Genomic DNA, 26,585 nt, shown 5'->3' with positions numbered 1-26,585 from the left:
TTGATGAACAATTTCCTACGATATCAGCTCGAAAATTGTAAAAAACTTTCTAGAATTGGTTTTAACTTGTGCAAAAATGTATAAACCTTAATAATTAATATTAAAAAAAAAGATTAAAACAATTTATTTCGAATTTATTCGTTTCTGTTTCAAATTTCGTAATCGTCCAACCGTACTTTATTTTTTATAACCTCTAGAAACTTTTGATGAACAATTTCCTACGATATCAGCTCGAAAATTGTAAAAAACTTTCTAAAATTGGTTTTAACTTGTGCAAAAATGTATAAACCTTAATAATTAATATTAAAAAAAGGATTAAAACACTTTATTTCAAATTTATTCGTTTCTGTTTGAAATTTTCGTAATCGTCCAACCGTACTTTATTTTTTATAATCTCAAGAAGCTTTTGATGAACAATTTTCTACGATATCAGCTCGAAAATTGTAAAAAACTTTCTAGAATTGGTTTTAACTTGTGCAAAAATGTATAAACCTTAATAATTAATATTAAAAAAAAGATTAAAACAATTTATTTCGAATTTATTCGTTTCTGTTTCAAATTTCGTAATCGTCCAACCGTACTTTATTTTTTATAACCTCTAGAAACTTTTGATGAACAATTTCCTACGATATCAGCTCGAAAATTGTAAAAAACTTTCTAGAATTGGTTTTAACTTGTGCAAAAATGTATAAACCTTAATAATTAATATTAAAAAAAAGGATTAAAACACTTTATTTCGAATTTATTCGTTTCTGTTTGAAATTTTCGTAATCGTCCAACCGTACTTTATTTTTTATAACCTCTAGAAACTTTTGATGAACAATTTCCTACGATATCAGCTCGAAAATTGTAAAAAACTTTCTAGAATTGGTTTTAACTTGTGCAAAAATGTATAAACCTTAATAATTAATATTAAAAAAAAGATTAAAACAATTTATTTCGAATTTATTCGTTTCTGTTTCAAATTTTCGTAATCGTCCAACCGTACTTTATTTTTTATAATCTCAAGAAGCTTTTGATGAACAATTTCCTACGATATCAGCTCGAAAATTGTAAAAAACTTTCTAGAATTGGTTTTAACTTGTGCAAAAATGTATAAACCTTAATAATTAATATTAAAAAAAAAGATTAAAACAATTTATTTCGAATTTATTCGTTTCTGTTTCAAATTTCGTAATCGTCCAACCGTACTTTATTTTTTATAACCTCTAGAAACTTTTGATGAACAATTTCCTACGATATCAGCTCGAAAATTGTAAAAAACTTTCTAAAATTGGTTTTAACTTGTGCAAAAATGTATAAACCTTAATAATTAATATTAAAAAAAGGATTAAAACACTTTATTTCAAATTTATTCGTTTCTGTTTGAAATTTTCGTAATCGTCCAACCGTACTTTATTTTTTATAATCTCAAGAAGCTTTTGATGAACAATTTTCTACGATATCAGCTCGAAAATTGTAAAAAACTTTCTAGAATTGGTTTTAACTTGTGCAAAAATGTATAAACCTTAATAATTAATATTAAAAAAAAGATTAAAACAATTTATTTCGAATTTATTCGTTTCTGTTTCAAATTTCGTAATCGTCCAACCGTACTTTATTTTTTATAACCTCTAGAAACTTTTGATGAACAATTTCCTACGATATCAGCTCGAAAATTGTAAAAAACTTTCTAAAATTGGTTTAAACTTGTGCAAAAATGTATAAACCTTAATAATTAATATTAAAAAAAAAGATTAAAACAATTTATTTCGAATTTATTCGTTTCTGTTTCAAATTTCGTAATCGTCCAACCGTACTTTATTTTTTATAACCTCTAGAAACTTTTGATGAACAATTTTCTACGATATCAGCTCGAAAATTGTAAAAAACTTTCTAGAATTGGTTTTAACTTGTGCAAAAATGTATAAACCTTAATAATTAATATTAAAAAAAAAGATTAAAACAATTTATTTCGAATTTATTCGTTTCTGTTTCAAATTTCGTAATCGTCCAACCGTACTTTATTTTTTATAACCTCTAGAAACTTTTGATGAACAATTTCCTACGATATCAGCTCGAAAATTGTAAAAAACTTTCTAAAATTGGTTTAAACTTGTGCAAAAATGTATAAACCTTAATAATTAATATTAAAAAAAAAGATTAAAACAATTTATTTCGAATTTATTCGTTTCTGTTTGAAATTTCGTAATCGTCCAACCGTACTTTATTTTTTATAACCTCTAGAAACTTTTGATGAACAATTTCCTACGATATCAGCTCGAAAATTGTAAAAAACTTTCTAAAATTGGTTTTAACTTGTGCAAAAATGTATAAACCTTAATAATTAATATTAAAAAAAGGATTAAAACACTTTATTTCAAATTTATTCGTTTCTGTTTGAAATTTTCGTAATCGTCCAACCGTACTTTATTTTTTATAATCTCAAGAAGCTTTTGATGAACAATTTCCTACGATATCAGCTCGAAAATTGTAAAAAACTTTCTAGAATTGGTTTTAACTTGTGCAAAAATGTATAAACCTTAATAATTAATATTAAAAAAAAAGATTAAAACAATTTATTTCGAATTTATTCGTTTCTGTTTGAAATTTTCGTAATCGTCCAACCGTACTTTATTTTTTATAACCTCTAGAAACTTTTGATGAACAATTTCCTGCGATATCAGCTCGAAAATTGTAAAAAACTTTCTAAAATTGGTTTAAACTTGTGCAAAAATGTATAAACCTTAATAATTAATATTAAAAAAAAGATTAAAACAATTTATTTCGAATTTATTCGTTTCTGTTTCAAATTTTCGTAATCGTCCAACCGTACTTTATTTTTTATAACCTCTAGAAGCTTTTAATGAAGAATTTTCTACGATATCAGCTTTAAAATTGAAAAAAACTTTCTAGAATTGGTTTTAACTTGTGCAAAAATGTATAAACCTTAATAATTAATATTAAAAAAAAGATTAAAACAATTTATTTCGAATTTATTCGTTTCTGTTTCAAATTTTCGTAATCGTCCAACCGTACTTTATTTTTTATAACCTCTAGAAGCTTTTAATGAACAATTTTCTACGATATCAGCTCGAAAATTGTAAAAAACTTTCTAGAATTGGTTTTAACTTGTGCAAAAATGTATAAACCTTAATAATTAATATTAAAAAAAAGATTAAAACAATTTATTTCGAATTTATTCGTTTCTGTTTGAAATTTTCGTAATCGTCCAACCGTACTTTATTTTTTATAACCTCTAGAAACTTTTGATGAACAATTTCCTACGATATCAGCTCGAAAATTGTGAAAAACTTTCTAGAATTGGTTTTAACTTGTGCAAAAATGTATAAACCTTAATAATTAATATTAAAAAAAGGATTAAAACACTTTATTTCGAATTTATTCGTTTCTGTTTCAAATTTTCGTAATCGTCCAACCGTACTTTATTTTTTATAACCTCTAGAAACTTTTGATGAACAATTTCCTACGATATCAGCTCGAAAATTGTAAAAAACTTTCTAAAATTGGTTTAAACTTGTGCAAAAATGTATAAACCTTAATAATTAATATTAAAAAAAAGATTAAAACAATTTATTTCGAATTTATTCGTTTCTGTTTCAAATTTTCGTAATCGTCCAACCGTACTTTATTTTTTATAACCTCTAGAAGCTTTTAATGAACAATTTTCTACGATATCAGCTCGAAAATTGTAAAAAACTTTCTAGAATTGGTTTTAACTTGTGCAAAAATGTATAAACCTTAATAATTAATATTAAAAAAAAGATTAAAACAATTTATTTCGAATTTATTCGTTTCTGTTTGAAATTTTCGTAATCGTCCAACCGTACTTTATTTTTTATAATCTCAAGAAGCTTTTGATGAACAATTTTCTACGATATCAGCTCGAAAATTGTAAAAAACTTTCTAGAATTGGTTTTAACTTGTGCAAAAATGTATAAACCTTAATAATTAATATTAAAAAAAGGATTAAAACACTTTATTTCGAATTTATTCGTTTCTGTTTCAAATTTTCGTAATCGTCCAACCGTACTTTATTTTTTATAACCTCTAGAAACTTTTGATGAACAATTTCCTACGATATCAGCTCGAAAATTGTGAAAAACTTTCTAGAATTGGTTTTAACTTGTGCAAAAATGTATAAACCTTAATAATTAATATTAAAAAAAGGATTAAAACACTTTATTTCGAATTTATTCGTTTCTGTTTCAAATTTTCGTAATCGTCCAACCGTACTTTATTTTTTATAACCTCTAGAAACTTTTGATGAACAATTTCCTACGATATCAGCTCGAAAATTGTAAAAAACTTTCTAAAATTGGTTTAAACTTGTGCAAAAATGTATAAACCTTAATAATTAATATTAAAAAAAGGATTAAAACACTTTATTTCGAATTTATTCGTTTCTGTTTGAAATTTCGTAATCGTCCAACCGTACTTTATTTTTTATAACCTCTAGAAACTTTTGATGAACAATTTTCTACATTATCAGCTCGAAAATTGTAAAAAACTTTCTAGAATTGGTTTTAACTTGTGCAAAAATGTATAAACCTTAATAATTAATATTAAAAAAGGATTAAAACAATTTATTTCGAATTTATTCGTTTCTGTTTGAAATTTTCGTAATCGTCCAACCGTACTTTATTTTTTATAACCTCTAGAAACTTTTGATGAACAATTTCCTACGATATCAGCTCGAAAATTGTGAAAAACTTTCTAGAATTGGTTTTAACTTGTGCAAAAATGTATAAACCTTAATAATTAATATTAAAAAAGGATTAAAACAATTTATTTCGAATTTATTCGTTTCTGTTTGAAATTTTCGTAATCGTCCAACCGTACTTTATTTTTTATAATCTCAAGAAGCTTTTGATGAACAATTTTCTACGATATCAGCTCGAAAATTGTAAAAAACTTTCTAGAATTGGTTTTAACTTGTGCAAAAATGTATAAACCTTAATAATTAATATTAAAAAATGGATTAAAACACTTTATTTTGGATTTATTTCATTATTCGTAACTTGAAAGGCAAAATTAACGATTACGGATCTGGTATATAGCCCACCTAGTGGCATTTAACATATCTTTGTACAAGATAGTATATATATATATATGTACATAGTGAATTTATGACTTACGGTGGGCATTTACCTAATAAATTATTTATCAAGTAATAATGTACCTTTACACTATGCAGGCAGGTTTCTTATTCTCATTGGTAATTTTAACATTTCTCGATTATTAATTAAATCAAGTAGGCGTGGTTTTTGTACGATGTTTCGCAACTTACAACAAGTAAAAATACCACCGAGAAGGTAAAAAAGAAAAAACCACACTTGCAAGTAGCGACCTTTAATTAAACTTAAAAATTCCATTGATTTATTTCGTTGACGCGGACAAATGGATTTTTATTTCTGTTATGCTCGTGTGGGCTCCTAAAAAATTATTTTTTTCGTCTACAGGACAGGACTCGGCTTCGAATGTAGCAATTAAAAAAAAAATTAATTCGTAAATTTCGATAGAGACTATTTAAATGTCACTTGGAAAAGCAATCGGCAATAATTTTATTTTTTTTTTTTTTTTAACGGCTGTTATTAGATTCGATATCTCGACATTTTCAGTATCCAACTGTTTCGTTACGGGTTACGACCTCGGTTTTTATTCGATATTTATTAGTTCATAAAGAAGGCCGTTAAAATATACCGATATCTTTTTCCTGTATCATACTTGAACCCTGACCTACTCACAAACTAATCGCATGAAAAGTCATTACCGACAACTGTGAAACAAAAGTCCCAAACAACACCGACCAGTTTCAACGATATATAGTTCGTTGAAATGTTACATGAACTCTGCATTTTTTTTAGAGGACGCAATTTTATTTTTGGGACATGTGTACGGGGACAATAGAAGGTTAAGTTTGTGAGATTAGGTTAAGTTAGGTGCAAACACCTTTTTCACGATATCTCGGAATCTATTCTTCTTACGAAAAATTCGTACAGACATAATTTGTTGGAAATTATTTTTTCTACAAATATGTTTATATGACTTTTTGTCCTAAATTTAAAAATAAAGAAGTTATAAGTGAAAAAAGTGAGAAAATTTTTATAAAAATTTTCTTTTTTGCTCTATAACTTTTTTTATATGCATTGTACAAAAAAATCGTGGCGACATGATTTGTTGGAAATTATTTTTTCTACAAATATGTCTATATGACTTTTTGTCCTAAATTTAAAAATAAAGAAGTTATAATTGAAAAAAGTGAAAAAATTTTTATAAAAATTTTCTTTTTTGCCCTATAACTTTTTTTATATGCATTGTACAAAAAAATCGTTGTAACATGATTTGTTGGAAATTATTTTTTCTACAAATATATGTATATGACTTTTTGTCCTAAATTTAAAAATAAAGAAGTTATAAGTAAAAAAAGTGAAAAAATTTTCTTTTTTGCTCTATAACTTTTTTTATATGCATTGTACAAAAAAATCGTTTTAACATGATTTGTTGGAAATTATTTTTTCTACAAATATGTCTATATGACTTTTTGTCCTAAATTTAAAAATAAAGAAGTTATAAGTGAAAAAAGTGAAAAAATTTTTATAAAAATTTTCTTTTTTGCCCTATAACTTTTTTTATATGCATTGTACAAAAAAATCGTTTTAACATGATTTGTTGAAAATTATTTTTTCTACAAATATGTCTATATGACTTTTTGTCCTAAATTTAAAAATAAAGAAGTTATAAGTAAAAAAGTGAAAAATTTTTTAAAAAATTTTCTTTTTTGTTCCATAACTTTTTTTATATACATTTTACAAAAAAATTACCTCATACTAATCTTGTAGATGATATTTTGAGGAAAATTTTTCTCTATAATTTTTTTTAATTTCATTCATTTAAAACCCTATTACGGCGCTCCAAAGTTGAACGGGTTTGTCAATTCTCATAAAAATCCGATCAAAACGAAACGTTTAACTTATTTTCGATTTTTTTTCTTATTGTAAATATATTTTTGAGAAATTTTTGTTAAATTCGTACAACTCCACTTCACAGTGATTACGTACAAAGAAATTTCGAAGGAAATAAAACCATTAACGAATAACTTCAAAGAAAAAATTAAATCTTTACACCAATTCGTCGCAACGTTTTGAAACATTCAATACATCTAAACGCGAATAAAACGAAAAAAATAATAATAAAAAATTTCATGTTTCATTAACGGCACTTTCACAATTCTTAAATTACTCAATGTCCAAACTATAAAATATGTTTTTATGACACACCTAATATCAATAAAATTGTTTTTTTTTCATATGTTTATACCGTTGATCTGCACAGAGAAAAAACACATTTATAACTTACCTAACGAACATAAAAAAAATATATACGTGGTTTGTCCCACATCAAGTTTTCGCGTGAGAATGTATTGTAAAAATAAAGTTTACGTACTTTCTCGATAAACCCCGTATAGTGGTTGATATCTAATGTAGACACAAACGACTGGTGACTCTTTAAGTGTGTGATAAATACCCGTCATAAACTAGTGTTTGCTTTAACCTTTTATTTTCATATAATAAATCATTTATCCCGGACGCGAATGGTTTGTAGGTACCTATAATAAAAAAAATAACGTCCATCTTATAAACCTTGCACCGGAAAATGGAGAGATGTATCCGCCATCATTAATATCCCGTCTTCCGGTTCCGGAGTTCTAATCAAGTGTCAGTTTTATGTCATCTTCAAAAATCTAAAGTAAATTCGATGAATTAACTCCTGACCTGGACGTTATATAGGGTGTTTCAAAGATCCCGTCTCTAGGAGAGATAGAAAATTGTTTTAGATTTCCATACGTGTATACTGTGCAGTGTTTTTGATGACATAATTATAATTCCGTTTTAGATTTATCAACGTACGGATATTATTGTTGTCATAAAACTCGTTATAATCAAATTAGGTTTATAACTATATTATTTATTTTGAAGATAAAACGTTTATTCTTATTTACCTTTTAATTAAAATTCGACTAAAAAAACTACCAGAGTCGAGTGTTTTTTCTTCACGAAAAACTATTTAAGAAAAACTTAATTCATAATAAAAATAGTTATTTGTACGACAAGGATTGAAAGTGTTGGTATTTCAACCCACAACATTTTTTAAACGACGCATAAAATCCAAAACTTCGGATAAAATAAATAATTTAAGAAAATTAAATATATTATGCAAAATCATCGAAGTGAAACTGTCAACTGTCAACTGTCAACATTGAAGTGGGTAGAGTCACTCCAGAGCGTCCCGAGAGTGTTTTGCAGTACGGAACTGTCAATTTCACTACATGGAACACTAAAAACGCAACTTTCGGTATGAAGTTTTATGGTTTCAAGACATTTTTTTGTAGAAAACTATAAAAAATTGCGAACGTCATCAAATATTAGGTTGAAATCAAACTGCAAATAACTTCTAACCGAATTGACTTGGCGAAAAATTATTTCAAAATATCTATTCGTTTTTTTCTACACAATAATTCGTTGAAATACATTAAAATCGAAAATAGGCACCTGTTCAAAATTTACCAAAAATATTTTTTAGTTATTAATTGTCTTTTTTTGGTCCACACTAATATATACGTCGTTGGTTATGACATATTTTTGCAATTAGAATATATAAATTGATGAAGATTATGTTAATATACAGGATGTCCCACGAAAATTTAAAACTATCTGTATATATGGCAAAATACTTATAGTAGAATCATGAAAATTTGTACGTTTCGGTTTTAGGATACGATCTTTTTAATTAAAATATTTTTAAAGATGGCCGACTTCCGGTTCTACTTGAAATCGAATGTAACTTTGTTATTTTAAATAGAACACCCTGTATATTAATACATTTTTGAAATCTACGTAAAATTTTAATGACTTTTTGTATAAAAACTTTTTTCGAAAAATGCATATTTTTCGAGTTATTAATTTTTTTGTAAAAATTTTCACCATTGCAGACCCTTATAAATTATTTTTTTACTATGATACCCTTAAACGTATTAAAATGGTTTCTATTCGGTTACTTTTAGCAATCTCAGACGTATTTGAATCTATGTCGAAAAATTTTTCATTTTATACGGGGTTTGTATGAAAAGTGTTCAAAGTTTAACTTCTAAAATATCAAATTTCTTTGTGGGACACCCTGTATATTATTATAATAAAGCAGTCCCCTGACCTATTGTGAACTATTACTGATAATACCGCATTTTTTTGTTTCAAAAGAAGTCGTACAAAGCGACTTTTGTAGAATATTTAATTCCTTGCTGTTAATTATATTTAATAATTTTTTTATATAAAATATGTCTTACCCAAAGGTTTTTCTATCGCTCTTTTCCTCGAACTACGTCTTTTTACCATTTTTTTTTTGTCACAAAATAAATATAAACACTCCACAAAACAACACTAAATCACATATTACCCTCTAGAGTAATTTTCCTTTATTTTTTTTTTTTTGATATAAACAAAAATGATGGTCGCACAATTATCTCATTTTACGTATTTTCAATTAGAGCTTTTTTCCGTAATGCGTTTCCCGCATTTTTCTCTCCCGATCGAACTAAAACGCAGTTCAGATTTCTTATGGTACGTTCATATTGAAAACACGGAAACCGGCCGAATGCAAACTACTCCCTGTGATATTTTCTCCCACTCCCAGGATGCTGGGCACGCTTACTGGTAGATTGTTTGTTGATTATTTTTAAAAGGATCCTTTTCAATATAAACGCACCGCCCCCTATGACAATCCGAACAGTTGGTTATTTCTTTCGCAGTCTACCAAACTGATTATAAAGATGATATGGGTCACTGGTTAAATATAATAAATAACGCTGTTTGTAGATTTCTTTTCAGTATCTTCTTATATGGATTTTCTTTTCAACTTTATGCAACTAAAAGTTCGGTTATCTTACGAAATACATGTATAATTAAAACGATATTTCATTCTTTCAAACATCACTAACACATCCAATTATTAATAATGAAACTCGCAAAAAGAAACACAACTTACAATGTATTCGACATCTGAGAAGTTGATATTGAATAAACTAGTTGATAGGTGATTAATTATCCTTAATTATCCTAATAAAATCACTAAAAACACATAAGAAATTAAACAGCATCACATAACCTTACAGGTTGTATTGTTTTTCATCGGTTTAGAATCCGGATTCAGCGCCATCTAGTGACGCAATGATAAAGTACGAGAATATTTATAAAACATGAAAGGTTTGTCTAAAAATTTTGTATATTTATAAAAATATTATTTAGAATATAAATAAAACGATCTGTTTATGTATAGGTACTAATTAGAAATGAAAACTTTCTTTTAAAAGCTTTATTGTATCTACTTTAGTTGTGGATGTATTTAGAGAACTCGAAATTGTATGAACAAACTCGCTAATTATTTTGTGAACGTTTTAAATATTTTCAGTAGAAGGCGTTATTATATGTTTTCAAAACCATTGTTCTAATAATTACTTTGTAAATTTACTTTTCACATTGTTCCATTCAATACTTGCAACACAATATATACAAGTTCAACATCTAATTACCAAGACCCCCTTAGAATGAACTTTGATTTAGAGACAAAGCGTTACGTCCGAAACCCATCAAAATAAAAGTATTAACATTGACGTTTATTTTTCTTTAATTAAGGTTTAAAAAGTTAAGTACATTAATGCATCAACATATTATCTATAAATTGAATTTTCCGTTACTATTCGATTACAAAAGGTAATAAAACACGAACTGTCATTTCTTACCACTTTCTTCTTCTTTTTTCTGTATATATATATATACGCGTATTCTATGTTATAGTCGATAGATGTAAAATTAACAGCGTACTCATAAATATCATTAACGGATTTGAACAACTTTATAAAGAGTGACTTAAACATTCATGTTATACGTGTTTATTTAACACGAACCCATTGGGAAAATTTAGTGATATTTCAGTCGCACGCATTCTCGTGATGACTGGATTTATCGTTTTCTGAGATTAATGGTTATTAAGTAGGATTGTATTGTATTGAATTAGAGGTATAAATATATAAGACATCTATTTTTAAAATGATATTATCAAAAAGTTGTTCGTTCTGTATTTATTTACATTTACATGTTCCATGTAATGAAATTGACAATTCCGTACTGCTAAACACTCTCGGGACGCTCTGGAGTGACTCTAGCCACTTCAATGTTGACAGTTGACAGTTTCACTTCGATGATTTTGCATAATATATTTAATTTTGGCGAAATTATTTGTTTATTCTTCAATAACTAAGTTGGAATCTCAGGAATCGTTGACGATGTTGGTATAAACAGTACGTTCAATAGAAATACACAATAATTTTAATGTATATTTTGTTGAATTTCCATAATTCGATGTTCGTTTGACAATAAGACATTTGTATATATTATTTTAAAGTTTGATTAATGGATTATGGGGTGGGTATAAGTTTTGTCCGGTTTTTAATCGTTTATTCACCCCGTCTTAAGCTGTTTATCATACAATAAATTAAGGAGTGTTTTTTTTATAATCTTCTAAGATACAAGATTCATGATTAAAAGATAAAATCTTGAAATTTTAAAGGTACCTACATCGTAAACCTTTAGAATAATAGTAGAAGGATGGGCGACGCTTCGAAATATTTGATTTACGAGCTTTCGTAGACCGAAAAAGGCTACAACGTACATAACTCGAATGTATATTATTCAATAGAATTAAATTAATAAACAGATGTTCGAAAAAAATTTAGGATATTGAATATACATGGACTTATAAGTTGAACGCCGAAAGCAAATCCTTTTCTTATCTCAAAATAATGAAAATTAAATGAAAAATTTTTGCTAAAAACAACTACTAATATTCTACGTAAACACCTTGTCACGTATTACAAATTTTACAATTATTATATTACATCACTCAATAAGTTGTATTACTAACACACAGATGGCGCTGCCATTGTCATAACCAAATCCAACACGATCAATTAAAACAAATTTATATTTAGACCAACATTGAAAACAATCAACGCGATATTTGACAGTAGATTTAAAAGAAAAAATAACAAAACATATCATATACAATTTTCTATCTCTCTTTAATCTATTATCATGATTGAATCACCATGACGTGTAAGTTTCGAGTGACGGAAACGTGAAAAGAAAAGGAAAGAAAATAGAGTTTTTTTTTGATGAAAATACGATTTAATTGTACAACAACACTAACTTATTAATAACCTTAAAATTAAAAACGATTTTAGTACAAGTGAGTTTAAGCGTTTTCGACTGTAACATGATCCGACATTCCCGTTCCATCAACGCTTTCTCCTATCAACAAACACACTCCGCAACGGCTGGAAAGCAGTTTACAATTGCCTGAAAGAGACCGAGCGGTTCGGTTCATCTCAATGGACCCCTTCTCAAAACAAACAATTTATAAACGGTGAAACAATACGTCAAGCAAATATTTCGTAAGTATTAGGAAAAGGAGAACACCCTGACGGCCCAAATGTCGCCAACTGTTTCTGAAAATTACAGAACCGGAATTCCACAAATTGTATCGTCGAATGAAATATTACTTGTTTGTAATTTTAATGTAGATTTGATCCAAGAAATATTCCCTACACTTCTACACAATACAATCAAAATTAATACTTGAATAAACATATCTATATCACGAAATCGAAAAGAAGAAACTGGAAATTACAAAAATTTTGTTTACTCAGATTCCAAATTCGTATTCAGTTATTTTATTTGTTTAATAAACCACATCGAATAGTCTTTGTACCTATTTAATCTCTTATCAATATCAGAGATTTAATTTACAACTTTAAAGCTATTTTGCCATTGGAAACGAGACAGTAATTGATTAATGGGTATTGTAGTAGAACGTGCGGACCGGTTGCCTACTTGGTGTATAGTACGTCGCGATTTAATGAGCTGAATTTCAACAGGTCCAGATTAAGAATATTCACGTACCAATGCATGTAATTTTTATTTAAAAAACTCATTTTCCGAAAACAACCGAATACTTTTTAAAGAATTCATTATTTAGATCGTTCAACATCGTTTAAAAAGTTAGGCAACCAAACATTCAGCATATAATTTCAATCAATATATTTAGAGATGGGAGTTTATTTATTTAAATTTATTCATTAGAAAAAGTATTCGATATTTCTATTATTTTATTCATAAATCTATTAACGATACAGTTTTTTTTCAAATCAATAACGAAACTAACGTGTATATTTGTTAAATATATTTACTTTAATCACAATTATAATTTCCACTAATCGCCTTGGTTTTAAAATACCACTACTATATTCTCCTGAGAATCTATTTTAATATTCGTAGATAAAAAAAGTAGTTGTTGCTGTTGCAAAAAACATAGTAATCTTTTTTTATTAAACAGTTATTTTTAATTAGCATAAATGTAATTAGAAACTCCCATCTCTATACATGTTAATTCCGTTAATGTCATATGTCAATTTAAAAAACAAAACTCGATTTAACCCGTATAGGATTCGACTTAAATTGATGCAATAGTGAATAATTTTTTACCAATTGGAACTGACGAATTATTTATCCAAAATATATTGGGAAAGTTAAACAAACTAGAGTAGAAATGGAAATTATTGTTTGAAATAATGTTCAGTTCCTGAATTCAACTAAAGTTACGCCCAACTCGAGTCGACCATCACTACCATCGCCTGTTTTGTCAATTTAGTGGTTTTAACCTTTGGTAAATAAATTTTTTGAATTACAAGAAAAAACACTTTATGCAACTTCTAAATTATACTATTAAAGTCTGCGTTTACATTCAGTACCCATTTTCGAATGATTCTGAATTATATTATTACATACTAGTCGAAGTTTTATTAGATCCTTTTAAGGAAAACTCGCCGTTTTATTGTCGTCGCTGACATGTGCTATTTTATAGTTAAATAATGGATTATTGGATATTTCTCCAAAATGAACGAGCAGAGTCACCATTATCATTTCGAGATAATAAAACTTTTACTTTCCCACAATAACGTCGATACTGCAACGTTTTTATTCATTTATTATTAGTTATTCGCGGACAATCAGATAAGACGAGTTTGCCGTATTTAGTCGAGAAGAATAGGATAGGTGGATTTATGACTCGAGATCTAAACAAGGTATAGTAGAGTTCAAAAGTTATTTATACATACGAAAGGAAAATAAAACAAATGATTTTGTTGTAGGGGTTTATACAACTAAACAAATATATATATGGAATCAACATATAAATAAAATGTACAAACACTACATTATTAAACTATCGAAATATAAGTTTTAAATACGACTTTTGTTGATTAACTGACATATCTTCTTCTTTTTCTGTCGAGTTGAGGACTTTTACTTACCAACTTTTTAGATCGGTTTGTTTTTGAAATGCTTAGATTTCAGTGATGAAATATGAGTTTCGAACACTTCTTTAGTTGATTAGCTGACATATATTCTGTTTTTGTCGAGTTGGGGACTTTTACTTAATTATTTTTTAGATCAGTTTGTTTATGGAATGTTTAGACTTCAATATTGTAATAAATTTTGAACACGACTTTGTTCATAAGCTTGACAAGTCTTCTTCTTTTTTGTTTTGTCGGAAGCTTTCACTTAATCATTTTTCAGATAGGCTTGTTGTAACAGTATTAATATATTTTGAAAGTAGAAGAAATTTTAATAGTTCTTCTTCTATTTATAGATAGCTTTGACATATTCTTCTGTTATTGTTCGTGACGAAAACTTGAACCGATTTTTGGACTTGGTAATTTTGAGAATTTCTAATTCTTTGTATGTTCAATTATTATACAGTTTTTGCTATTACTTTATCAATTTTTAAACCTTGAGTTTACTTATTTTGTTTATCAAGATTATTTGTATATCTTAAGAATGTTATATGCAGAGTAACGACTACTTTTAGGTTAGGTTCGGATAATTTAATGAAACAATTATTAGAAAACGTATTTTTATTTTTTTAATACAAATTAGTAACACTAAAAATGTTGAAATTTTTTAATCACCTATAAGATGGCAATGACAATGGAAATTCACTAACATTTGCGATTAAGTACGTAAAAAATATTTACGAGACAAAATCAAATTAATTTTAACGTCTAATAGGAAATTTGAGAATAAAACGACTATTAAAATAAGAATGATATTTATAACATAACGATATGAATACAGGGTCTGTCATTATGAGACAAATATAAGAAAGTCAAAGGAAAATTGTTGAAAATAAGGGGAGAAATATCGAAACGAATGAAAGAAAAATTACGAAAGGAAAAATACAACAAAAAAAAAAGAGGAAAGCTAAATCAAATTGGAGTTTTAGTTTACTCATATTTTAATTTGTTTAAAACAATTCGTAAACAACAAAAATTTAGATTTCATTTCCACTCGAGTGAATAAAACGTTCAAAATTCAGTAAAAACTGTGAAAAATCATCGATATAGTAAAAAAATGTTTAATTCGGATAATTTTACATTTTTAAACAACATAAAATGCATTTTTAAGGATTATTATTAAATAGTTCAAATATAAATGCATATATGACATGTGTTTTTGCTTCACACTGTAGATAAATTACTAGAAAGACCGAGACTACAAACAGTAGTGAAAATTAGAGGGTAACTCGACTGCAGATGCAGATTTCAGTGGTAAGAAAAACGTTTCTGACAGAACAAAAGAAGAATCAACACCCAAAGGAGATTGTTCCACTAGAAATCATCTAAATACGAATATATTAGTGAAAAAAACTGTAATTTTAATGCAATTTGTATTCTAAAAAGAAACCGGCAAAATAAAAATTAAATAGTGAAGAACTTGAAGATGTTAACCCATAAACAATTATTATATCAAAAATTTAAATGAAATATGAACTGATTTGAAAAAAAAAACAATTTTTGCAAAAACGACAATAAAAAAATATATTTAAAATTCGTAAATACTAGTGAATCATATAAATATATTAAAAAAAAAAAACATAAATATGGAAAAACTCATTTTATACAAGTTGTTTGAACCTTTCTAAACGAATCTGCGCCTTATCGTTTTCCGGTACACCATTAACCGAACCGAATCTCTGTTTTCTTTTCTCCAATTTTTCTTTGTTTTCCAAATTCGACATGGTCGACGATACCGATCCGCCGAATCTCGCCGCTCTCTGTTTCAAAACATCCACGCTGGTATTCTGCAAAAAAATCCTGTCGAGAAATGTTTCTACAATTTTTTTGTTTCAACTTACTACTTTTGACGAAGTGATGCTGCTACTTGAGGTGGTACCGAAGCGTTCGGCTCTCGCGGCTCTTTTAGCGTCCATGCTCAATGCTGTAACTCCAAATTTTTTGGCCCTCATCTCTAATCTCTGTTGATACAAACAGTTTCTTCTTATTAAAACACAAATAAAAAGGGACAAAGCAAAGCATTTAACATCGTTATCAAAGCAATAACAGATAAGAATCAGTCAATTCCTAACCTAAAGTGCAACTATAGACTTAAATTCGTTTTAAAATGTGTAATAAAGACACTATGAGGATAAGATTGTGGTTTTGGAGCCTCCCCATACCAAAACTCATTCCTATTTTTAAACCCTTGTATCAACAATTTTGTAAATATAAAAATAAGTCCACTCAAAATAGCGTGCAAAACGATACAAATACACATTAAAAAAATTAAATACAGAAATAAGTTCAATAGATTTAAATCACTTACTTCTTTTGCTGTTAAATCTGACAATTTGATAACTTTTTTTTCTTCATTTTTATCAATTGCATCTGTAGTTGTAGTTTTAACTATAGTTTCTTCAATTTTTTCTTCGTTATCCGTGCCGAAATTGATATTATTCCTGTTTAATACAACTTTTTTGGGTTGTTTAACTTCAATAGGCGACGTATCTTCGATTTTTCTTTTATTAATATTTGGAGATTCATCCAAATCGTTTTCGAGGATAACAGATTCATTAGTATCTATATGTTCATCGTCGTCTTCCTGTAAAATAACGTAACAAATCGGCAATGTATAATACTTTATGTTATATTTTACTTACGTTCAATAAATCTTCCTCCAAATCATCTACTGATTCGGAACCGATATTCTCGTTATTTTTTAATGCTGATTGTAACCTTTCGATTAGTTCGGTTTTGTTACCAGCTGTGCTTAGTCCTCGCTGTTTCAATTCCTTTTTCAAATCGGGTACCTACAGAAAATACACATAACCTCAATACGTTAAGTTGAAAATAATTTAATCCATCGACAGTTAATTATAATAAAAATATTCGATCAATAGTCTAGAAAGTAGTAATATTTTTTTTGTTTTTACCTTCAATTTTGAAAAATCTATAGAATTATCAGTCAACCTCTCATCTGCCATTTTGAAAATTTGTGTTTTCACTTCTTCTGTCCCAATCATGAAACCGCTTGTTTCGTAAATCATAAACCACGATATTACATTAAACGTACATCAACTTTTAATGATTGGATATACATAAATTGTTTATAAAACTATTATTAATAAGAAAAATATTAAAATAGATAAAGTATATCGGATCAATACGTAATTATAAACGAGGTATATCTAGTAATAATGTTAACACCATAGATAAAATAAAAAGTTTAAAGACCGCTTACTTGATTTGAAATTTAATTATTTAAAAATATTTTGACACCTCTTACACCTATTTTTAAAACAATTCAGTTTCCCACTGCACTATATTTAAAACGAATCAAATTACTTTTATATTTGTTTATAGATATTTATACAAGTTGTTGTGAATAGTTCTATGACTATGGTGCTATCTATTGAGCGAAGGATATATTATAATTTCAGAAATTTAAAGGCAACTATAAAATTATGGAAGTATGATATTAAATTTATAGATGGCTGTATCTAATTTGATGCATTTCTATAAAAAAAATGTTAAATTTAATTTGTTTTAATGTAACTAATCGAACAGCATTGATTAAATCTCAATTAGATTGGAACAAATTTCAACAGACTGTGCTGCACTCTATTGAATAATGTATATAACAAAACTACGGTGATGTAATAAAAAATGTAGAGATTACTGTAAGAATGAATACAAGCTTCACTTCAAATTACGTAGATGGCAGTATAAATATTTAATTAATAATGTGTCGAACTAATTATTTACTTTTTTCATAGCGTTGAAATAAATTTAATCCTTATTAAATATAATATTAGATATCTAATACATTTAGAATTTCATTTAATTATTTGAACATTATGAGTACGTGTCCCAGCTGTTGAACTATAAATATATATTTGAATTCGTTATTTACATAGGGCGTTTACTACAACAAACATATGGTGTTACTCATTTCATTTTAAGATTTTATTTGTATGAAGCCTGATGTTTACTAGTCAGTAATTCACAGGTGAAATTAGCCATGTGAAGAACCTCTTTAACTGGCTTTTGCATAACAAATATGGAGGTATAGGTATAACCGTTATTTTTTAATTATTTTCGAATCCAGCATATCTCTAATATTTATTTAAAAATGGGGTATCGACCACTGGGAATATCAGTACCGGTACTAGAAAATAAACGTAATTTAATGGTGTACTTACATTATTTTCAATCTCATTATAAAAATTACTTTTTGTACGTGAAGTTGCCAAATATTTTTTTGAAATTTTCTGAGAGTGTTCGGTCACATATTCTCTATGCAACCCTTCCGTCGTCGCCTCCACCGGATGGAGTCCCAATAATCGACCAGCCCAAAGCGAATGTCCATTCAACAGCTGCTTCGACATATGTACCACATAACATTCCTTTTCACCAGGTGCTTATTTTACTTCGGCCTTTTTTTCTTTTCGTAAATATATAATGTGAATCGTGTTATTAAGTTAAATTTATCAAAATTACTTACAAGTATACGATAAAAAAGATATTACAAATATTGTCTTCATGATTACTAATATATATCTGAAAAATCAATTGAAAAGACTGATGAATAATTTGTAATTTATAATGTGCGTAATTCCTTATAACAAAAAGAATCTGGGAAATCTATTCGTGACAAAAACATTATGTGCGAACGTCTACAACTTAAATAATTAATTGTAATAAACTGGATAAACTGTGGGAAGGAATGTGTGGAATGTAAACTCTTTGTTTGAACTTCAGTCAACCGTGGTGACCGCCACCGGAAGATGATGAGTTTTTAAAGGAAATTACAACTATCGTTCGTTAATTTACTTCATTTATACAGTATATTTAAAAAATAATAATTAGGTATTTCATTTTTATATTATTTAATTTTGTTTTAAACAATCAATATCACTTATTATTCGTTTGAATCGTCAGGGGGCGTAGCTCAGATGGTAGAGCGCTCGCTTAGCATGCGAGAGGTACCGGGATCGATGCCCGGCGCCTCCATAACTTTTTTTTATTTTTTTTTTCCAATTCTACGTTTAGATCTTGGAGAATTTTCTTTTAAATACTAGATGTTAGATATTAGAGACAGAGTTTTTTAAGCAGACGTAACAAATTGTAGTCTAAACGATATTAGAAAGGAAACTTTGAAAAGATAAATCAATTATTGAAGTTGTATAAAAGAAAAACAAATAACTGTAAATGTTATTTCAAAATTTGTATCAAATTTCAATGAATGATAAATTGGTAGGTTACAGATCGTGTTTATACCTAAATAAAATAACATCTGTCGGTCGCGTGTCCACCTGGACATCATCGGTCCGGTACTTGAAAGGTACCAAGCGTATACACAGAAGGGGAGTGCCTTCCATATACAGGACCAGACGAAAAAGTCTTTACACACAACGTATTACATATTTATTTAATCGCACTTGTAGATGTTTCGAAAAAATCATCGTTTTTAATGAAACTATATTCGGAATAATAAATCGATTTTTATATCTTAATTTATTAATGATCTACTTATAAAGGTAACGTCGTCCTACACGGAAATTAACTTTGAAATGTTATTTTTCAATGGTAATCAATTAAATTCTTGTTTTACAAATATGGCGGTTGGAAATTAACTCTCGATACAAACAAATGAATATTTTCTATATTTTTTAAATCAAATCTAACATTTTAAATTGATATTAATTAACGTTTGATTCCCACCTATTTGTACCTTTAATTTTTTCTATCTAACAATAACGAGAAATGGGTACTTAGGCCGGCCCTGTTTAGCTACAATGGAATTTTAAAATTCGGCGAATTTATTATTACAGTATTTCATTTAAATAACGTCAAGGAAAGTCTATTGATATATAAATAAGTTTATGTGGCGGTATAAATAAATTATTGTAAGTTAAGTGTATAGTGTATAGTGTGTAGATGAATTTGGGTGTTTATTAATTCGCCCCACGATTAAAAATACTAAATAAAGACACTAATCCTACGAAATGTTTACACACGTCCAACACATTATTTTCAATCGGCAATAATTTTGAATAGCAGCGTTAAAGACGTAATTAATATGCTTTATATGGAGATATAGGTTCCGGTCAGCAAATCGGTTTTCCGGTATTTACAAAACTGTAGATATATATATATATGTGACAACGACCTTTGTCAACCTCCAGTTTCCGCTCGTTAAATTGGAAACTTCACGATTCGAATTTTTAAAAACAAGAATTTATTTATGTTCATTACAAATCCAAGGGGTTCGGTAGTACATTACAACGCATTAGTATCACCGATGTACAAACAGGGTGTTTAATTAAGCCGGTACTACACGGTGCGTTAAAATTCGCCGAAATTTGGACGAAAACCGATTATTTTTTACTTTTAAGTTTCGAATTTCAAGTACAGGGCATAAAAATGCATAAAAATTCATTGTAACAAAAGATATTTTTTTGAGTTTCTATTGAAAATATCATTTTTCCAAGCAGGAAACGATTTTCTTATAGAAAAACATCGTCGAGACGTTTCCTTTGCAAGTCGTATCGAATCAAGTAATTTCCCTTATATTTATGTCGTAAAGTCAAAGTGCACACCCCGCCATAACACAAACATCCGGTCTCGTATCCTTCGGTTTTTAATCCGACTAACTTTGCACGTATTTTACTTCCAACTCTATTCACCTGTCGTCCACTGTCGTTCCAACGAGACAATACACCATCGTGTACGTATTGTGATTATTAACGTGTTGTACGCGACGATTAAACGTAAGATGAAAAGTGAATTGGAATTTCGAAATGGTTGAAATGAGTTTTGGTGAGTGGGTTCGAGCGGGGATTTACCGGTTCTTCGAGGATGCCGCTGGGGGTTACCATTGACAGGTAAGACGTTTGTTCGCGATTATTTCATTTGAAATACCATATTATCATGGTACTTTTCTTATTTAATGTTTTTTATCAACGTTTTTTTATTAAATTTTTTAAATAAATAAAAAAGCCCGTATTTTATGGGTTGATTGTCGTAATGAGCGGGCAGGTGAAAGTTTATTATACGTTAATTATTTTGAGTTGATATTTTATGTTAGGAAGATACATTCGATTGGTTATCGTTACGCCAGAGAAGGTTTAATACCTACCTGTGAAGGTCGTGAATAATAAACGTTTGTGGTTGGGTCTCTAATTAAGAGGATCATTCGCGCTAATAACGTTGAAACGAAAAAATCGGACATAAGTCAAAATGTTTCACTAAAAAATTTAGTCTCCGAACAACTTTTGCATGTGGATTTATTATTTTACTGTTTTTTTTTAGAAATCAAAATGGTGTTTGAATTGAACATGGTTTTTTGCTTTGAAAAACCAATGCATCTCGTTTTTGTTCGAGAAAATGATAATGTCGATGTTTGAAATATAATGGAAAATAAAATTTGAAAATTCCCCATTATTTCCGTGTATGGAAAACAATTTTATTTAAGATAAAAGGTCAAAAAAATTTTTCGAAATTTTCAGCAAAACGGTAGGTTTTATCAAAAAAATACCTCAGACGAAAATTGTAGATCATAAAATTATCTACAAAAAACGTATCAATACTTTTTTTCGTACGAGTTACCGTTTCTGAGATATGACGGTCGAGATCAAATGTCAAAAAATGAGGTTTTTGTAATTTTCAACAAAACTGTGGTTTTTATCAAAAAAATACCTCAGACGAAAATTGTAGATCATAAAATTATCTACAAAAAACGTATCAATACTTTTTTTCGTACAAGTTACCGTTTCTGAGATATAACGGTCGAGATCAAATGTCAAAAAATGAGGTTTTTGTAATTTTCAACAAAACTGTGGCTTTTATCAAAAAAATACCTCAGACGAAAATTGTAGATCATAAAATTATCTACAAAAAACGTATCAATACTTTTTTTCGTACGAGTTACCGTTTCTGAGATATGACGGTCGAGATCAAATGTCAAAAAATGAGGTTTTTGTAATTTTCAACAAAACTGTGGTTTTTATCAAAAAAATACCTCAGACGAAAATTGTAGATCATAAAATTATCTACAAAAAATGTATCGATACTTTTTTTCGTACGAGTTACCGTTTCTGAGATATAACGGTCGAGATCAAATGTCAAAAAATGAGGTTTTTGTAATTTTCAACAAAACTGTGGCTTTTATCAAAAAAATACCTCAGACGAAAATTGTAGATCATAAAATTATCTACAAAAAACGTATCAATACTTTTTTTCGTACGAGTTACCGTTTCTGAGATATAACGGTCGAGATCAAATGTCAAAAAATGAGGTTTTTGTAATTTTCAACAAAACTGTGGCTTTTATCAAAAAAATAACTCGGACGAAAATTGTAGATCATAAAATTATCTACAAAAAATGTATCGATACTTTTTTTCGTACGAGTTACCGTTTCTGAGATATAACGGTCGAGATCAAATGTCAAAAAATGAGGTTTTTGTAATTTTCAACAAAACTGTGGCTTTTATCAAAAAAATACCTCAGACGAAAATTGTAGATCATAAAATTATCTACAAAAAACGTATCAATACTTTTTTTCGTACGAGTTACCGTTTCTGAGATATGACGGTCGAGATCAAATGTCAAAAAATGAGGTTTTTGTAATTTTCAACAAAACTGTGGTTTTTATCAAAAAAATACCTCAGAGGAAAATTGTAGATCGTAAAATTATCTACAAAAAATGTATCGATACTTTTTTTCGTACGAGTGGCCGTTTCTGAGATATAACGATCAATATCAAATGTCAAAAAAATTAGTTTTTCGCAATTTTCAACAAAATGGTAAGTTTTATCAAAAAAATACATACATCATGAAATTATCTACAAAAAAGGTATCAATACTTTTTTTCGGACGAGTTACCGTTTCTGAGATATAACGATCAATGTCAAATGTCAAAAAAATGAGTTTTTCGCAATTTTCAACAAAACGGTGAGTTTTATCAAAAAAATACCTCAGAGGAAAATTGTAGATCGTAAAATTATCTACAAAAAATGTATCGATACTTTTTTTCGTACGAGTTACCGTTTCTGAGATATAATGACTCAAAAAATTGTAAAAGTAAAAATCACAGGTCCAAAAAATGAGTTTTTCGTAATTTTCAGCAAAATGGTAAGTTTTATCAAAAAAATACATACATCATGAAATTATCTACAAAAAACGTATCAATACTTTTTTTCGGACGAGTTACCGTTTCTGAGATATAACGATCAATGTCAAATGTCAAAAAAATGAGTTTTTCGCAATTTTCAACAAAACGGTGAGTTTTATCAAAAAAATACCTCAGAGGAAAATTGTAGATCGTTAAATTATCTACAAAAAACGTATTAATACTTTTTTCTTATGAGTTACTGTTTCTGAGATATAACGATTCAAAATGTTGTAAAAGTTATTATGTTTCAGATTTCACAAGAAATACTAAAGCTGCATAACAACATCGTCGAATTTTAGCAAAATCTTCGTCAATTGATAAATTATTTGATGAATTTATGACAGTTCCCACCAGTCATCAGAAATTTGTTATAAATATTCACAAGTCTCGGTTCATTTCAATGTAAGAACTATTAAAATACGACTTTACAATTTTTTGAGTCATTATATCTCAGAAACAGTGGCTTGTAGGAAAAAAGTATTATTACATTTTTTGTAGATAATTTTACGATCTACAATTTTTGTCCTAAGTATTTTTATGATAAAACTCACCGTTTCGTTGAAAATTACGAAAAACTCATTTCTTTGACCTTAGATTTTTACTTTTAAAATTTTTTGTGTCATTATTTCTCAGAAACAGTAACTTGTAAACAGAAAAAAAGTATTGATACGTTTTTTGTACATAATTTCATGATCTACAATTTTTGTCTGACATATTTTTATGATAAAACTCATCCTTTAGCTGAAAATTGCGAAAAACTGTTTTTTTGACCTTAGATTTTTACTTTTACAATTTTTTGAATCATTATATCTCAGAAACGGTAACTCGTACGAAAAAAAGTATTGATACGTTTTTTGTAGATAATTTTATTATCTACAATTTTTATCTGAGGTATTTTTTTGATAAAACTCACCGTTTGCCTAGAAATTTCGAAAAACTCATTTTATTGACCTTTGATCTTGAATTAATTTTTTTCCATAAACGGAAATGATAATGTACATTCAAATTCTACGTTAAATTGTATTTTAAACAATTTTACTGATTTTCAGCTCGATGGGAATTTATGTAACTTCGAAAGTCTAAATTGATTATACGTTATACTGATAAGGTATAAGAAACCCAAAATCGGTCTATTGTTTATTCAATTTTTTCAATATTTGTTCCATGTTATAGAAATTTTGATTCAATATCTTATTGCAATTTTGTGAAGCTTTTTACCCATTACATATTTCACTACAAGTTCGTTAAAATCACAATTAAAATAATTAAAACCCGTTCTCAAACCTAGTATCTAGTTTCAATAAATTATCACAATGTAATAATTAATCGATTCTGAGTGAATAAACTGGAAAGGAAACAAAAAATTAATATTGCGCGGGTTTGTCCTTCTAAAGCATTACAACATTACAAAACAGGTATAATTATGACGAAGAAAAACAAAATTATCTATTCAAACAATATTTCTGATGTTAATAATGCATTTACTTTAATGAAATCTATGAGAAAGAGAATATGTTGAATAAAGGCGTGATTTGCAACGACTTAGCCGGGGTTGGGCTCTTTATTTTCCATTATTTATAACCATTAAAAGAAAACTAAATTAATTAGTTCGATAGGAATAGAGAAAAATGCTTTGTTGTTATAATTTCTAGAGAAATGCTCGTAAAAACTAAAATTGGCAAGTGATTGTGCATTTTTTTGCATTGTAAAGTATCGAGCCGTTTTAGACCGAGTAAATATCCAACAGCTCCCTTTTGTAGTTTGAAGATTCTCTCGAATTGAGTCGCACCCCAGGCACCCCAGAAGGGAAGGACGTTCCGGAGATGCGACTCAACAAGGACATAACAGACTGTCGAGGAGATGGATAAATTCAGTTTTTTGGAAACTGATTTCAGCGCTAAACAGAAGGAATTTAATTATATAGATCAGAAATCCGACGAAGCGTTTTATTTGGTTCACCATATGAACCGTTTAAAGTTATTCCTTCGTAAAAATATTAATAAAAATCACATTAAGAGTGAAAATTTAAATAGTAATACCGAACCATACATCCTTCCAGTCCATTGTAATTATGATAGGTTTCTTTTCTTAGTAATGGTAACGATCGTGTGCCGTGCTTACCTTCTTGGAACCATGAATAATTTCATGGTCAATGAAGATGGTGTTCTTCAAACTCGAACGGTTTAATAATTCCATTCGTGCTCTACCGCTTTCTCAATTAGATTATTAACGATATTAATGCTAATAGATTCTTATGTCTTTACGGTTTTACCAATAACTCATAACTCAATTGTAACGAGAATACGAAAACGAAAATCTAGGTTAGGTCAAGTTTCGGAACTGGTAAACGTCTCCAAGTACCTTCGGATCAAATACTGTATAACGTGACGTTAAGAATATTTGAAACTACCCCGGTATAATGAATATTATTCATATTATTCATATTAGTTGGTTGTAAATTTGTTTTTAGGAAAAGAAATGTTTGCGTGTGTGAGAGTTTGGTTGGATATAAAATGGTGCGACCCTCGTATCGACTATACGCGAAAGAAATTGATTAAAAACTTTATTTCTATATCTATATCTACATTTATTACGAAATATATTCATTTCTAAAGCCGATGAGGCGAAAATAATCACAATAATAGAAATAGTGAAAAAAAATACAGTTACTGTAAAGTTCAATGTACATATTTTTGAAACGGATGTGTGTTCTTTCACTTAAGCCAACTAAGTTAATTCACAATACATACTAAGAAACGTTCGAAGCTAATACAGATTAAATAGTTTACGTTGAACGACGCATCCTAATAAAAAAATTGTTTCGAAGAACAAAAAATGTTGCTGGCTCCACTTAAATGGCTGTCACTTTTTTATTACCAATCGAAATGTCATGAAATTTGACATATAGTCTTTTGAAGGTTGGTACTTCACAAACGTCATATGGATTTGACAATGACAGCGTCA

The 26,585-nt window shown here is 28.1% G+C and overlaps 3 protein-coding genes, 1 long non-coding RNA gene and 1 other non-coding gene across 5 annotated transcripts in view; 3 read left to right on the top strand and 2 right to left on the bottom strand.

The window, feature by feature from the left end:
• LOC130900014 (BDNF/NT-3 growth factors receptor-like) overlaps window positions 1-9,813 on the bottom strand; it is a 40,669-nt gene extending 30,856 nt beyond the window's left edge. Inside the window, exon 1 of the mRNA XM_057810316.1 lies at window positions 9,344-9,813. Coding sequence (XP_057666299.1) covers window positions 9,344-9,392 — 49 coding nt within the window. The 5' untranslated portion in view covers window positions 9,393-9,813. The remainder of the gene's footprint in view (window positions 1-9,343) is intronic.
• Window positions 9,814-13,707: 3,894 nt separating this feature from the next.
• On the top strand, window positions 13,708-15,222 carry LOC130900028 (uncharacterized). Its single transcript, XR_009060124.1, has 3 exons — window positions 13,708-13,776; window positions 13,975-14,194; window positions 14,261-15,222. It is a non-coding gene; the product is annotated as an uncharacterized LOC130900028 (long non-coding RNA).
• On the bottom strand, window positions 15,011-17,469 carry LOC130900026 (SAP domain-containing ribonucleoprotein). The gene is made up of 5 exons (XM_057810332.1): window positions 17,380-17,469; window positions 17,107-17,256; window positions 16,773-17,048; window positions 16,306-16,425; window positions 15,011-16,251 (listed from the first exon to the last, which is right to left on the bottom strand). The coding sequence occupies exons 1-5, from the start codon at window positions 17,467-17,469 to the stop codon at window positions 16,066-16,068; spliced, it is 822 nt and encodes a 273-aa protein (XP_057666315.1). The 3' UTR covers window positions 15,011-16,065.
• A 1,917-nt stretch (window positions 17,470-19,386) lies between these two features.
• Trnaa-agc (transfer RNA alanine (anticodon AGC)) lies at window positions 19,387-19,459 on the top strand. Its single transcript has one exon. It is a non-coding gene; the product is annotated as a tRNA-Ala (tRNA).
• A 1,670-nt stretch (window positions 19,460-21,129) lies between these two features.
• The window catches only part of LOC130900017 (TNF receptor-associated factor 4), a 41,074-nt gene continuing 35,618 nt past the window's right edge, over window positions 21,130-26,585 (top strand). Inside the window, exon 1 of the mRNA XM_057810321.1 lies at window positions 21,130-21,333. The gene's annotated coding sequence lies outside the window, so the exon portion shown is untranslated. The remainder of the gene's footprint in view (window positions 21,334-26,585) is intronic.

This window comes from Diorhabda carinulata, chromosome 12 (assembly GCF_026250575.1).
Source record: "Diorhabda carinulata isolate Delta chromosome 12, icDioCari1.1, whole genome shotgun sequence".
NCBI lineage: Eukaryota > Metazoa > Arthropoda > Insecta > Coleoptera > Chrysomelidae > Diorhabda > Diorhabda carinulata.
Note: the sequence above shows the minus strand (reverse complement) of the source record. Positions and strands in the feature narration are given on the sequence as shown.